Source organism: Octopus sinensis, linkage group LG1 (genome assembly GCF_006345805.1).
Source record: "Octopus sinensis linkage group LG1, ASM634580v1, whole genome shotgun sequence".
Lineage (NCBI taxonomy): Eukaryota > Metazoa > Mollusca > Cephalopoda > Octopoda > Octopodidae > Octopus > Octopus sinensis.
Window position 1 is genome coordinate 82830716 of NC_042997.1, and position 15006 is coordinate 82845721.

At 41.1% G+C, this 15006-nt stretch overlaps 3 protein-coding genes across 4 annotated transcripts in view; 1 reads left to right on the top strand and 2 right to left on the bottom strand.

Annotated features, from left to right (window-relative positions):
- The window catches only part of LOC115216589 (centrosomal protein of 162 kDa), an 85713-nt gene extending 84451 nt beyond the window's left edge, over positions 1 to 1262 (top strand). For both annotated transcript variants that reach the window (XM_036502504.1, XM_029786059.2), the window contains exon 31: positions 879 to 1262. In XM_036502504.1, the coding sequence (XP_036358397.1) occupies positions 879 to 1166 (288 nt within the window). In that variant the 3' untranslated portion in view covers positions 1167 to 1262. The remainder of the gene's footprint in view (positions 1 to 878) is intronic.
- A 7577-nt stretch (positions 1263 to 8839) lies between these two features.
- Positions 8840 to 10438, bottom strand: LOC115215809. The gene has a single exon (XM_029785157.1). The coding sequence runs from the start codon at positions 10436 to 10438 to the stop codon at positions 8840 to 8842; it is 1599 nt and encodes a 532-aa protein (XP_029641017.1).
- Positions 10439 to 14086: 3648 nt separating this feature from the next.
- LOC115215888 (general transcription factor II-I repeat domain-containing protein 2-like) lies at positions 14087 to 14689 on the bottom strand. The gene has a single exon (XM_029785274.1). The coding sequence runs from the start codon at positions 14687 to 14689 to the stop codon at positions 14087 to 14089; it is 603 nt and encodes a 200-aa protein (XP_029641134.1).
- Positions 14690 to 15006: the final 317 nt, after the last annotated feature.

A 15006-nucleotide genomic window follows, 5' to 3' on the forward strand; every position in this document is an offset into this window, starting at 1 on the left:
TGCCCCAGCATGGCCACGGTCAAATGGTTGAAACAAATAAAAGATAAATGATATGTGCATTGTTTTAGTGGGTGCCTGCATATACTTGAATGTGTATAATTTACTGTGGTCGTATCAGCCATAGCTCTGCGCCCTCATCTTGCTTGCCACTTGAGTAACTGTATTATAAGAAAAACAGTTTGTATATCAAAGAAGGTACAAGTGGAATCAGTGTTTTTATAGCTGGTTGCCATTACTGATGCTAGTTAAAAGATAGTAATTTTTTTTATTTTTTGCTGTCACCCATCAACTTCATCTCCATCACCACCATCATTATCATTCATCACCAGCAGTGCTCACCACCATCACCACCACCACCACCACCTCCGCCACCACTACCACCACTCACAGCTGCTGCCATCACTCACTGCTGCCATCACTCACTGCTGCCGACACCACCACCACCACCACTATCACAGCTGTTGCCAACACCACCATTATCATAGTCATCATGTATTTGTCATCACTGTCAGTAGCAGCATCATGGTAATAAACACCACCACCATTACTACCCTCATTGGATATAGGAGGTGCGTCATATTCACCATCATGATCACAAACATTATCCTTATTACTACAGTTGTTATCAGTTTGATAATAATAATAATAATAATAATAATAATCACCATCATCATTACTACTGCCACCTCCACCATCACAGCCACCCCTACCACAACCACCACCATCACCACTGCCAACAACAACACCAACACCACCAACATCACCACTAACATCACCACTGTTATCATCATTATCATTTTACTGATGATGCATTTTAAAATTGCGATTTTATTAATTTTTGTTTTTCTTCTATTTTACTTCCTTTAACATTCATATAGGAAAGGCAGCATTTCCAGAGTCTTGTTGAGAAAATACAAGAACTAGAAAAGAAACAGGATGCTCGTGAGAAAGAAATGCTGAGTGTGATGAAGAAAGGCAGCTGTTTACCATTTTCTGAGTTGGAGAAGGAAGTGGAGAAATGGAAGAAAGTAGCTGAAAGCAAAAATGCAGATATTGAAAAGTATCGCGTTGAATTAGATTCAATGCTCAGTATGTTGACCTCCCTAAAAGCAAGTGCTGCATTCACATCCCAAAATAAATATATGACAGCAACAATGTATAGATAACACTGTGTAATACAATTTTTGTCCTTGGATAGCAACTGGTATTTCCTATTTTCTTACCCCTATAAAGTGTGAAAACTGGTTAATATTTCCTTCAAACTGTGCTATTGTTACATTTATTCAAACCTCAAAGAATCTCTCTCAACTAATGGCTATGATGCTCCCCCACAGTCACTAACTGATATGCTCAAGTGGTTATGGTCAAACAACTAACAAGCAGTAACTCTATTAAGGGTCGTAGGAATTGTGAGAGAAAATATGATATTTCGAACATGCAACCACATATCAGAGACATGACAGAAACAACAGCACTCGAGTACATTGAAACTGAAAAAGTCCTTAATGCTCACATGGGGATGTGAGTATCATTCTCCAGTCTGTGAAACGCACAGCGAACAGTTTCATAACTACCAACAATGAAATCCCACCCCTATATGGCCTTCGAAAAGATCATAAGAGCCACATGGATCGTATACTTGGGCCACCTACCCGACCTTTTTGTGGTGCCAACAATGCAAACAACCACAAAATATATTTTCTCTCACAATTCCTACGACCCTTAATAGAGTTATCTGCGGATGTGATAGTACTGAAGACCTCCTTAGCAGGATCCGCGAATGCAACAACACATGTAACCTCAGTGACTACATCGTAGGTAGCATGGATGTAGTATCACTATATCCTTCCATTGATGTAGACTTTACTGTCGAAAAATGTATAGAGATAATTAGTGAGAGTAATATGATATTTAAAACTGTGGACGTATATGAACTAGGGCTCTTCCTGGCCCTGACTTATACCGATGAATATCTGTCACACAATAATCTTTTATATGTTTGTCCCACCCGTAACAAACGAGGTAGACCACCTACCATTACCTCAGTATACAAAAAGACCCACTGTGAACGCTGGACGAAGCCAGACTACCCACCTTCAGATGCACACGACATCAGAACTACTATCGCACATGCTATCGGTATCAGCCTTAGAACTACGCTTAAAACCCATATTTTTAAGTTTAACAACAAACTGTATAAACAGACAAAAGGCGGTGCTATTGGAGTAGGGATTGCCGGTGATGTTGCTAACCTCTTCATGGTATGGTGGGACAGACATTTTAAACAGTGCCTAGCTACCTGTAACATCCACTTAGCTATGTACTCTCGATACGTTGACGACATTAACCTTGTGAAACGTAATAGTAATACAGACACAGATATAGACTCTCTACTACATGAAGAACAGGTGATGACAGCTATACAACACATAGCTGACTCTATCCATAGCAGTATAAAAGTTACTGTAGACTACTCCTCTAAACACCCCAGTAATAGATTACCTGTCCTAGATACTGAGCTGTGGATAGAAAATACTATGGTTAACGGTACTGTTAAACCCTGTTTACTCTATTCACATTATTGTAAACCTATGGCTAATCCACTGGTAATTCGTAGTGACTCAGCGATGTCGAGTACTACCAAGCTCAGCATCCTAGTGGCAGACTTAGAGTAATGAAGAATGTATCCCCACTATGCCAACCACAAGGACGACAACAACACATCCAGCACTACATATACCGAATGCAACGTTCTGGATACACACAATACGATAGAATCAGAGTGTACAAAGGAGCGAAAACAAGATTCGAACGCATTCTAAGAAATGACGAAAACGGTATATGTCCCCCCTATACTGCAACAAGTTCTGGAATAGGTTAGAGAGGGACACCAATAAAAGAAATAAAACCAATACTTGGTATGATAACAAGAAATTTCACAATGTAATGTTTGTTGACGCCACACCGAAGAACAAATTAAGTAAGGCATTTAAGAAAATCCTGCGCACAACTGGCCTTAAGATCAAATTTGTAGAAAATACAGGTAGGACTATCAAATCTGTATCATATCTATTTGATAGAATCACTTGTCAAAATAATTGTGCAGTATGTTCTACATATCCACATGTGAACTGCAAAACCAAGAGCACTGTATACCAAATTAAGTGCCAAGAAGGAGCTTGCGCGACCAACCCAGGGTCATACATAGGTGAGTCTTCTATGAGTATCAATGATTGGTTCAAAGAACACCTGGACAACTACATTAAAAAGAAACCAAACTTCATCTTCTATCAGAATGCTGTAGACTGCCACAAGGGCTCCTTAGGGAGACTTAAGTTAAACATCTTATTCACACATCCCACTGATGCAATTCTGAGACAGGTCACTGAAGTTGTCTGTATACAAGAATACAAACCTACTCTCAACCGAAAATCCGAATGGGGTAACATCTAGATTCCACTCAGGAGTCACCATCATCATCATCGTTTAACGTCCGTTTTCCATGCTAGCATGGGTTGGACGGTTCAACTGGGGTCTGGGAAGCCAGAAGGCTGCGCCAGGCCCAGTCTGATCTGGCAGTGTTTCTACGGCTGGATGCCCTTCCTAACGCCAACCACTCCGTGAGTGTAGTGGGTGCTTTTTACGTGCCACCTGCACAGTACCATTCTATAACCACCCCTCTCTCTCATTTACATGTGGTAATCCATACATACGAGGGACGTTCAATAAGTAATGCCCCTGACCCACTTGCAGTTGTTTGACCTAGCTGAAATTTTGCATGTGCAATTATTTATATCTCTATAGATTAAGTGGCAAATTACAGCTCTGAACTAATTGTGGTTTCTGATTTACAGGTGTTTGAACTGAGTCAAGTGTGAAATGGAGCCTGTTGAGTGTCGAGCAGTGATCCGGTTTTTGTATTTGAAAGGACGCACACCACGGGAGACTTTTGATGAAATGAAAGAAACTTATGGTGATGATGCCCCATCATATGACCTTGTAAAACGCTGGCATCGTGAATTCAAACATGGTCGGAACTCTGCGGAAACAGCTCCCAGATCTGGTCGCCCCCCTTCTGCCATTGATGAGGCATCTGTCCGTCAAGTTGAGGCTGCCATTTTGGAAGATCGACGCATAACTATTCGCCAAATAGGCCATGAGGTCAAGATTAGTACCGGGTCTGTGGAAACTATCATTCATGACCATTTGCATATGCAAAAGGTGTCTGCCAGATGAATTCCCAGGCTGCTCACACCTTTCCAGAAGCAAGAACGCGTTGAGTGCTCGAGGATGAATTTGGAGATGTGCCAAGAAGATGAGTCAAAATTTTTCAAAAGACTGATTACACAGGATGAAACCTGGATCCATCACTATGATCCAGAGACCAAAGCTCAGTCAATGCAGTGGAAGCACCGTGACTCACCTCCTCCAAAGAAGGCAAGGGTGCAGCCCTCCACTGGCAAGGTCATGCTCACAGTCTTCTGGGACCAGGACGGAGTAGTGACGACAGATTTCCTGGCAAAGGGTATCACAATTACAGGATCCTATTATGCTTCACTTTTGAGGAAATTAAGCTATCAAAATCAAGAGGCGGGGCAAGATCAGCAAAGGCATCCTCCTCCTGCAGAACAATGCTCCGGTCCACAACTCGCCTGTCACCAGATCAGAAGCATGGGCGTGCAGCTATAAACTCCTCCCCCATCCCCCCTACTCTCCTGACCTTGCACCCTCTGATTTTCACCTCTTTCCAGCCATGAAGTTGTTTTTGAAAGGAAAGCGTTTCCCAGATGATGCGGCCTTGATTTCTGAAGTCACGTCGTGGTTGGAGGACCAAGCTGGGGTCTTCTACAAAATCGGTCTCCAGAGTTGCATCAAACTATGGGAGAAATGCGTAACTCTGGGTGGTTCCTATGTAGAAAAAGACTAATAACTGTGCCAAGTTTCGTTGCTCTACTGCTATGGGAAGTGGGTCAGGGACATTACTTATTGAACGCCCTCGTACATGTTGAAATGCGTTATACTAAAATACATATATGCAGTTATATATAACCGTATGAGCGTACATTGTTTGATACGCATGTACGTATGTGTAGATGTATATGTGTGTGTATGTGTTGTGTATGTTAGTGTATAAGTATGTACATGCATGCACATATGAGTATGTGTAGATATATGTATGTATTGTATATGTATGCATGTAAAAAAAAAAGAATAAATAAAATAAAATAAAGCAAATTTGAATTTTAACCGTTGTCCTTGAAAAGAGTGTCATATATGTGTGTGTGTATGTATGTATGTATGTAGAGACGGATAAGTGTATATGTGTGTATACTTTAAAATTATACGTATATTTGTGATTATGTGTATGTGTCTATATGATTGTGTGTACTTGTATATATGTATAAGATTATATGTGTATATCTGTATCTAAGACGTTGTATCCATTCACCAGACGGTGGTGAGAGGGACAAACGCTCACACACACACACACATATATATATATATATGTGTGTGTGTGTCTATATACATGTATATGTGTGTATATATACAACCTTCAACAAAGTAACAGTCATGTATACAACTTGAGCTGACACATATCAGTACATAAACATACGTTCACATGTACATACACATGTACACACACACAGACACGTCTACACACTCTCCTATATACTCTCATACATACGTAAGTACATACGTACATACATACATACATGCGTATAGGCATGCACACATGCATGCACACATACATGTACACACATACATACATACGCACATACATACACACACACTCACACACACGCGCGCACGCGCGTACATATATATCATGACCTAACTGTTACTTTCTCAGATGCAGCACGGAATTTTGTCTGAACAGGTTGCGGTCTCAAAGCGCCGAAAATATTTTGACAAATTAAATTTAAATGTAGAAGTGAATCTAATGGTTTTTGTGTGTTTCTTAAATGGCTTATAAACACCTTCCACGCTGCAATTGTTTTCGTTCCAGCACACGATCTCAGATCAGGTCACTTGCTATACAAGTACATCTCCGTAATATATATATATATATATATATATATATATAAACTGACACATGGATATATATATACACATTAAAAGTGAAACTATTGAAAGTGAAACTTTATAACTATTACTCCGTTGAAGGTGTCACTTTTATTCTTTGAGCTTTGAGATATAATACGGAACCAGTTTCAATGTTGCATTGTTTTAATCCCTCAAAATTACATGTTGACACTCATGGGGTCTCATAGTGTTACTATGTAAAATTTGATTTGATTTGGTTGAGCCCTTTGCAAATGCATTGGGAACAGACAGAAATACAAAGGATTTTATTTATACACTAGCAGAATTGCTCGGGGCTGAATTGCTTGAAAGTACTGTTAATGATTGCACTGAATTATGATGATTATTCAGGCAAATATTGATATAAGTTTACGGCGAATGAATGTATTTGTAAGTGTATAGAAAGTCGTGTAAAGGTGTTCCTACCCCCTCGTAGAATGGTGTAAGAATTGAATGCGAGGTTGCCTTGAAAAGAGCCATGTTATTGTTCTCATAATTGTAAGAATTTGATAGTCGTGGAAGGCGATGTAAAACGTTCGCAGGTGAATAGGGTCTCTTCGTTTTGCACGAACGGCAGCGGATGTGCTGTTACAAAACTTGATGCTGTGTTAAAAGAGAGTGGATTTCATATGTAGGCAAGAGAGGAATGAAGCATGGGTAAGAAAATATGTGTAATTTATAAAATATAGAACAATAGCATCTACTCACCATATGTCAGACCGGCAAGACTGTAGTGGTGCTGATTAGGTGAATCACAATACAGTGGTGGAGATGTTTTCATTGATGGGCGTTTTGATTAAATCTGTTGTATAAAATGATCTGTTGATTAGTTTCGAAAGTGTATCTTGCGATCGTGTTGTCGCTCATGTAAACTTTAAGAGTGAGAGTGTAGATGTGTCATGTACGTTGGATATAGAAGATGAGGCTGGTGGTTTGATGATGAATGGATAGAAATAGAGTTGAGCGAAGGACAGGTGTTGGTTAAGTGTGAATTAATGTTATGAAACGCCTAGAAATGTAAATGCCGTCATAAAAGAGAGTCGTATGTAAGTGAAATACTAACGTGATTGAAAATGATGAAACGTAGTAAACCTATAAAACCTCCTTGTACACAAAGTTTTTTGTTTTTCGTTGTGGAAGGAATGCGAAAGCATCACTGTTGCTGCCGACACGCGAGCAGCCAACATAAAGTTGACCATGAGAGAAACGTGGCTCTCCCAAATGTATTCCTGCCACAGACAGTGTTTGACCCTGCGCTTTGTTTATTGACATTGCGAAACATGGCCTTACTGGGAACTGGGACCTCCGAAATATGAAAGGTAGGTCTGTTCCTGATGGGAAAAGATGCATCCTAGGTATGAGCACAACGTTGCCTTGACCGCACCCTGTGATAATGGTGGCCTCAATCAGATTGGGAGATAAGGACTTAACGATCAAACGTGTGCCATTACATTGTTTTGGGGGAACCAAATTTCTAATGAGCATTATAGGGGCACCAACTTTAAGTTTGAGAATGTGTGGTGGTAATCCGGGGGGCTCAAAGGAATTGAGTACCTCTATTGGATAATTGATGACGTCGTCTGGGTCAGGAGTTGTATCGATAGACTTATATACATAGACATCCCCAGGAATGAGTTTTAGCATTTCATCATTAATATGGTGAACAGTTTTATTCCTCGGGGCCAGAATAGCCCTTTGGCCAATCCAATCCATATTCTGATAATTAGCTTGTAGATCTGGGAATACTGCATCGCTGAGATCAGAAGGCGTGTTAACAATGGTACAAATGGAATTGATGGCAATATTACCATTTTCATCCCCTGGTATTTTGCCTTCGCCAAGTGCAAGGAGGGTGTGAGAAAATGCTGCTGATGTGATATCACGTCGCATATGAGCACGCATATTGGTGTGAAGTTTGAGAGTCTTCACCAGTGGCCACAATGTGGATGACTTAAGACACGCACTTACAGCATCAGCTCTAGTCTCTTTGGGAATAATGGGAAGTGTTTGTCGGAAGTCCCCTGAAAGAAGAAGTGTTATGCCTCCCATGGGAGCTGAAGAGTGTTTGATGTCTCTGAGAGATCTATCTAGTGCCTCAAGAGCACCTCTGTGGGCCATCGTGCATTCATCCCAAACGATAAGCTTGCATCGTCTGAAGACTTCTGCCTGATCGGAGCTGTTACTGATGTTGCAAGTTGGTGTCTCAGTCTTCGCTAAGTCAAGTGGGAGTTTGAAAGTAGAGTGAGCTGTCCTGCTTCCTGGCAACAAAGTAGCCGCAATTCCAGATGATGCCACAGCTAGGGCAATGCCTTGTGTTCGCCTAATCTCAGCCAATATTAATTTGTTGACAAAAGTTTTCCCAGTGCCCCCAGGAGCGTCCAGGAAAAAAATGTCCCCAGCTTTGGCCCGGACTGAATTAACAACGGAGTTGTAAGCGAACTTCTGTTCTGGAATGAGCTTTGGCTCATTGTCGGCTATGTACTCGGCAAGCTCGTCAACATTAAAACATGTCTCACGCAGCAAATGTGAAGACAGAGTGTTTGTGCCTTCCCGGTTTGTTGAAGGTAGGCCATAGACCGGCAAGGCACTACCGCCCATATCGAGTACAGTATCTTCGATTTCAAGCAGCGCCCTGTTGTAAATGAGGTCAGTGTACCCGACCTCCATTGATGGATGTAGCGATTGAGCGTGACGCAGGAAATCTTCAGACATATCATCTTTGTAGGTAAGCCATAAAGAGGCGGGATTAGCCAAGTCACACCATAGTAATAGAATAGCGAAAAGCGATCTGATTTTTTTTAGGAGATTTTAATGAAACACCTTCTGCCATAGTGGCGCCCCATTGTGAATCATCCCCCAAAAGTCGACGCCGAAAACAGGCTTCACGGAAAGTATCACATAATACACCATCAACAGTTCTGATGTCTTGAAAACTTTGTGGGCCTAAAACCTCATGGAGGAGAAGGCGCAGGTGAAAACAGTCATGTTGGTTTGGAGGTACAGTGTAGACTCTTCCTAGACAACTGTTAAACTTGACACCAGGATGTCCTTCAACATCCTGACCCGACTTCCTACGCACCCAATTGTTGTTTGACCACACGTAGTAGGACGGGACCTGAGGGTATAAAAGTGTTTTAGCAAATGTGTCAAGTTGGCAAAGCCTAAAGAAACCGGTCAAAGTTGTTTGTTTTGGATTTGCCGCCAAATCAGCTGCAGTCTGTTCAGTAAAGTAAGTTCGTTGGCCATTTTCCAAATGAACCGCTAGTTGTATGATGGCGGGGTGCCTTTGGTGAAGTGGAAACCCGAATATCCGCCAAAAAGCTTCACCACTGCTTATGTACCGATCTGCCATGTACTGTGACACCTCGTCCATGCTATTGTCCTTTTGAAGGCCAAACATGGCAGCGTCAGAACCCTTGTTAACATATTTACATATATACTTTATAGACTTGACTGAATGACAGAACTCCACATTTATGTGAGCGTTAAAAGTTTTCATCAGAAATGGACAGTACGGCACTACCCACCTATTATCCACTTGATGACCCCGTAACGTTATAGTGAATCCACCATTGTCAGGATGCCTTCTTCTGTACAGTGGGTATCCGTCGCGGCCGGTCTGGGACTTGTCCACGAACCTCTTTGGGTACCGTTTAGTGCACACGTGGTCTTTGTGGCATGAGGAGAACTTTTGAAAACCAGGACCGCACGGACCGTGTACCATGTGTGCCTTCACAATGTCGTACAGCTGCCGGTCAACAGTTGGGTCCGGAATTTCTGCTGCAATGAGATCATCAAGAACTGTTGGGTCTATTTTGTTGACCAACCAAAGCAAAATGTGCGCGTGTGGCAACCCTCTTTTCTGCCACTCAACAGTATACATGTGGCAGTTAACAGGCCCCAAAACCTGGCCTTTTTTTATTAAAAGAATGAGCTTAGCCAGTTTCTGCCTGAAAACCCTTGCAATAATATCATGGCGATGACAGTACTGCTGCCCTGGGAGAAGTTCTCGCGTTACCTCAACCCACTTTGGGTTACATGTAAAGGTAATGAATAAATCGGGTCGCCCATAATGCCGAACGTAAGTCATAGCGTCTTGTGTTCGCTCGTGCATGTACCGTGGGCCCCCTGTATAGGTTGAGGGGAGAATGCACATTTTGCCGATATTGCGGGCGTCAGTGTCATTCCTGATGCCATCACGCAAATGGATGTAGGAGTCTGAGCGCAGCTGCTTCTGATTCAATTTGATGAAGCCCAGTCTCTCGGACTCCATCTTTGCAGCCATGTCAACTGCAAACTGGTGAAACAGTTCCCGTGATCTGTGCAGGGGGTTGAAATCATTATGCCTTGTCATGAAGCGGTATGAGTAAAAAGCCATACATGAAACAGTTTTAGATGTCGCAGCCGAGGGCTCGTTTGGTTTGTGGTGAGGAATGCCGAAATGGTACCCGTCTTCTCCATACGGAAAAAGAAGGGGATACTGCAGGGCGTCATATGACCGATGCGTCTCATTAATACGCTGAAAACCACTGTCGCGGCTTTGAAGAACTATGTCCCGCTACTTGTGCTGTTCACCATGGAGAACTATGGCCACTTCATTGCACGAAGGAGCGTTATATCGCCGCGCGTGCTCCCCAGAAGGCCTTTTGTCAGCATCGATGACAATGGTGAATGTTGGTGAAGGGGCTGTTTCCAAGGCGTATTTGAAACTGCGAATATAGCTGTTGTGGTCATGAAGCATGTTTTTCAGAGTGAGCAGCACGTCCCTGTCGAAATTGTCAGCGTCAGTGTTTGCAGGTTGTGGAATTACGTCGAAACGCAAATCAAGTTGCCTATTGTAATTTGTAATGAAATAAATTTGAAGGAACGAAGGTTTGCAATTTTGTAGTGGCTGGAGTGACCCAATAAGGTGGTACACCTGGCCCTGGACCTTGAAAGTAGGCATCCAACCAGTTTCTCTGACAACGTTAGCCCCGAAAGAAGTCATCTGAAATGCACAATTGTATTTCCTGATGAGTTGAAGGAATTTTGATGACCTTGAGGTGGAACCAGTAAGTAATTCCTTCAAAGGGTCTGGCAGCTCCCGAAGAGGGGGCAAGCTGACCTTACCGTTTAAGCAGCACATCGCAGGTGGTTCCCCAGCCCACTTTTTAGCATTGCAGAATTGGCAATTGAAGCACATTTCCCCAATATTTATGTCAGCGTGCATCGAGTAATTGAAGTTGGGCTCATACTTGAAAGCACGTAGATGCCAGTAAGGTGTGTTTGGACTCGTCAGACCGCGGCGTCGACTGTTCCGCTGGAATGTAGAACGTTGCTGGTCTGAGTCGTGGGAATGTGTCAAAAATGTTGAAGCAGCAGTAGCCGCAGCGTTTGTAGCCAGTCGAGTGGCCCTTTGTTGTGGGTCCTCTGAAGCCCTTTGTGCAGCAACAGCAGAAGCGTTTATGGCGCTGAGCTTCGCCCTTTTCGCCGCTGCTGCTGCAGTATGGCGGCCGAGGCGACTTCTCTTTTTCGGTGGCATTTTATGTGAAAAAGAAAGGGTGAAAGTTACTTAAAGATAGAAATTGTAATTTGAATGAAATGTGGAAAAATGTAAACCTTGGAAGGAAAAGAAATAAATATTAGCAGCTGAAAGAAATTTTTTATGCAAGTATAGCGACAGAGTGTGTAAAATGTATAGAAATTTGAGTTAAAAGCCATAAAAGAAAGTTAGATTTGCAAGAAAGGAAGTAGTTTACGTACATGTTCGAAATGTGAAGTGTTTTAGTTGTTTAATCAAATATTTGCGTAAAGTGTATAGAAACGTAAATTGAAAAAGAAAATGAATTGAAATTTTTAAGAAAGGAATTTGTTTACATACATCCGAAATGGAACCAGGGTAAATGTGTGGAACTGATGTATTATAATGAATAGTCCTTCTTGAACTGAAAACCAGTGGTGTAGCATATAAGAGCATAAGGGATCTTCTTCTAGCCGAAATGGATGACCAGTCTGAATGGCTCACCCCGGTCACACACACACACACACACACAGACAGACACGCACACACACATATACACACACACACACACACACGTTAGCTTACAATGTCTGTCAACAATTGACACTGTCGTATATATTAGCGTGTCTATGTGTCTAAAGAGGAAGTGGGAGTAATAGGCAGAGTAAAGGCTTCAAAGTGAAAGAGTGAAATGTTAAAATATTGAGTTTTCTCGAATTTTGTCTTAATTGGGGGTGAAATTGAAAGAAATTTTGTATGGCATGACCGAATGGAAGTACTTGTAAAAATCATAGGTAAACTGTAATTGAAGAAATTGTGTGAGGAGTAAATCGTTATGTATTTATTTGTTTCTGTTTGCTGTTTTTTTTTTTTTGAGTAGTGTTGTAAGGTACACTTGCAAAGAGAAAGTAGGAGAAATTAGGGTGATAGTATGAGTGAAGCAGTTCGCTCCGTTTGTGTGTGTGTGTGTGTGTGTGTGTGTGTGTGTGTGTGCTGTAGCCCACACTAAGAAAAGCACTTCACTTACACACCACAATGTGAGTTTTCTCGAAATTTTGCTTAATTGGGGGTGAAATTTGAAAAACTGTACCTGGCACGACCCGATGTATTCTACTCTTAAAAATGCTAGGTAAATTGTAATTGAAGAAATCCTATATTGTAGATTTCTATAAGAGACAAAGGGAGGCAGATAAAATCTGCCTTTTATAATAAGAGATACATATAGATTACACAAACTGTGCAATACTGTATCATCATCATCATCATCATTTAGCGTCCGCTTTCCATGCTAGCATGGGTTGGACTGTTCAACTGGGGTCTGGGAAGCCAGAAGGCTGCATCAGGCCCAGTCTGATCTGGAAGTGTTTCTACGGCTGGATGCCCTTCCTAACGCCAACCACTCTGTGAGTGTAGTGGGTGCTTTTTACGTGCCACCCGCACAGGTGCCAGACGGGGCTGGAAAATGGCCACGGACGGATGGTGCTTTTTACGTGCCACCAGCACTGTATATTTAATATAAATCTGAATTTTCCATTTTAGTATGCTTGAAACACTCAAGATATTTTTTCCTATCAGATGAATACAAGTGGTTGTTTGGGTGTACGTTTTCTCTTCCTGAGAGGTATTTTAAAGTTCATTTTCACTGCTCATGCCACATGTTTAGTGGTAAGGGCATATAAACAAAAGGTTGTTGAAAAGTTACTGGCACAAAAAAAAAATGTCTTTTTTTTATATATTCCATCATCTATTATTGTGAACCATTCACTCATCACATTTTAAAAAGATTATGTAGATTATTATTGTCCATATTTAATGGTGATCAGTTTATGGATGTTTCTAATGCAGCACAGTGCAGTGTTTGTGTGTATGCGTTTGTGCATGCATGTGTTTGTAAGTTTGGCTATCTGCATGTCTCTTCATCTAGACCAGGGGTGTGCAACATTTTTCATTAGCGGGCCACTTTTGAACATTGGAACAACAATCAGGGCCAGTCACCATCAAAAATATGTAATCTAATGGTAACTAGTGTATTGAGTCATGAATTCATTGTGAATACATTTTTAAACAATAAAGACAAATGAAATTAAGTTTAGTTTTATTAATGAGACTTGGTATTTTGTATTTTTGCACAATTTATCAATGTCTGCTTTGACTGATATGGCGACAACTAGTCAGATGTTTGTCTGTGAGCTGACTTCAGTATCTGTTTCTAGTAAATTTCATTCTTGAGAAGAACTGCTCACAACAATATGTGCTGTCAAAAAGGGTTGTCATTTTCCTAGCTTTTGCTCTAAATTTGGATGCTTTCCACATGCATAATTTTTGCAGAAAAACCAAGTCATTGCTATCATAAGAATTTTCTCAAGTCCATGTCAGACTGCAAATCTATCAGCTCCATTTGACACTAATCAGGACTGTTCTCAGGTACCATGTCAAATGGCTGAGAAAACAGCTTGAACTCACGTTTCACATTTCCTGAAATCAGCAAATCTGCTTGTAAATTCAGCACACAACTTGCCAACACTCAGCATATTTGGAACAATCCAAATCTAGCATTTCTACTTTTCTGTCAGCTAGCCTGAGTAAATGAGTGAGTGCTGTTCTACTCAGCTCAGTCTGAAAAAGTTGTAGTTTCTTTTCAAAGGAACAAATGTGCCTAAACATCTTGTTCACCAGCTGACTTTTACCTTGTAGTTTAACATTTAAATCTGAAAGTTGTTGTGTGATCTCAGTTAGGAAAGCAATATCATTTAACCAATCAGCATCATTTGAATAAGCAACATCTTGTTGCTTATTTACCATGAATAATCCAATCTCCTTTCTTAGGTTCCAAAATCTTTTCAAAATAGCAGCTCTACTGAGCCAACGCACTGCAGAGAAGTACACAACATCAAAATAATCCAAGTCAAGTTCTTCTAAGAAGGCTTTAAATTGCCAATGATTTAGTCCTTGAGCATGAATGTAATTCACACATTGAACAACATTTTTCATAACATCAGTAAAGCCAAGTAATTTTGTGCACAAGCTTTCCTGGTGTATAATGCAGAGATTCACTTCCAACCTCTTACAAACCAATGGTATCCAAAAATTTCTTAGTGAATCCATTGATTCTACCTGTCATTGAGGGTACCCTATCAGTTGTCAGGCCACACAGTTTAGAAGAGTCAAGTTGAAACTTCATGATCAACTTCAAGATTTGTTCACTAATTCTTGTCTAGTGGTTGTTGAAGACATACTGGCCATTTCCAAAAATTCTTCATTTATTTCAAAATTGTCAGTAATTCCTTATACAAACACAACCAGTTGTGCAGTGTCACATCTGTCCTTTCATCAAGAGCCAAACTATATTCTGCCATCTATTTATCCTGCAAGTTGATTTATTCTGCGGAACACAGAATGGTTTGCTGCAATAAATGTTTCTT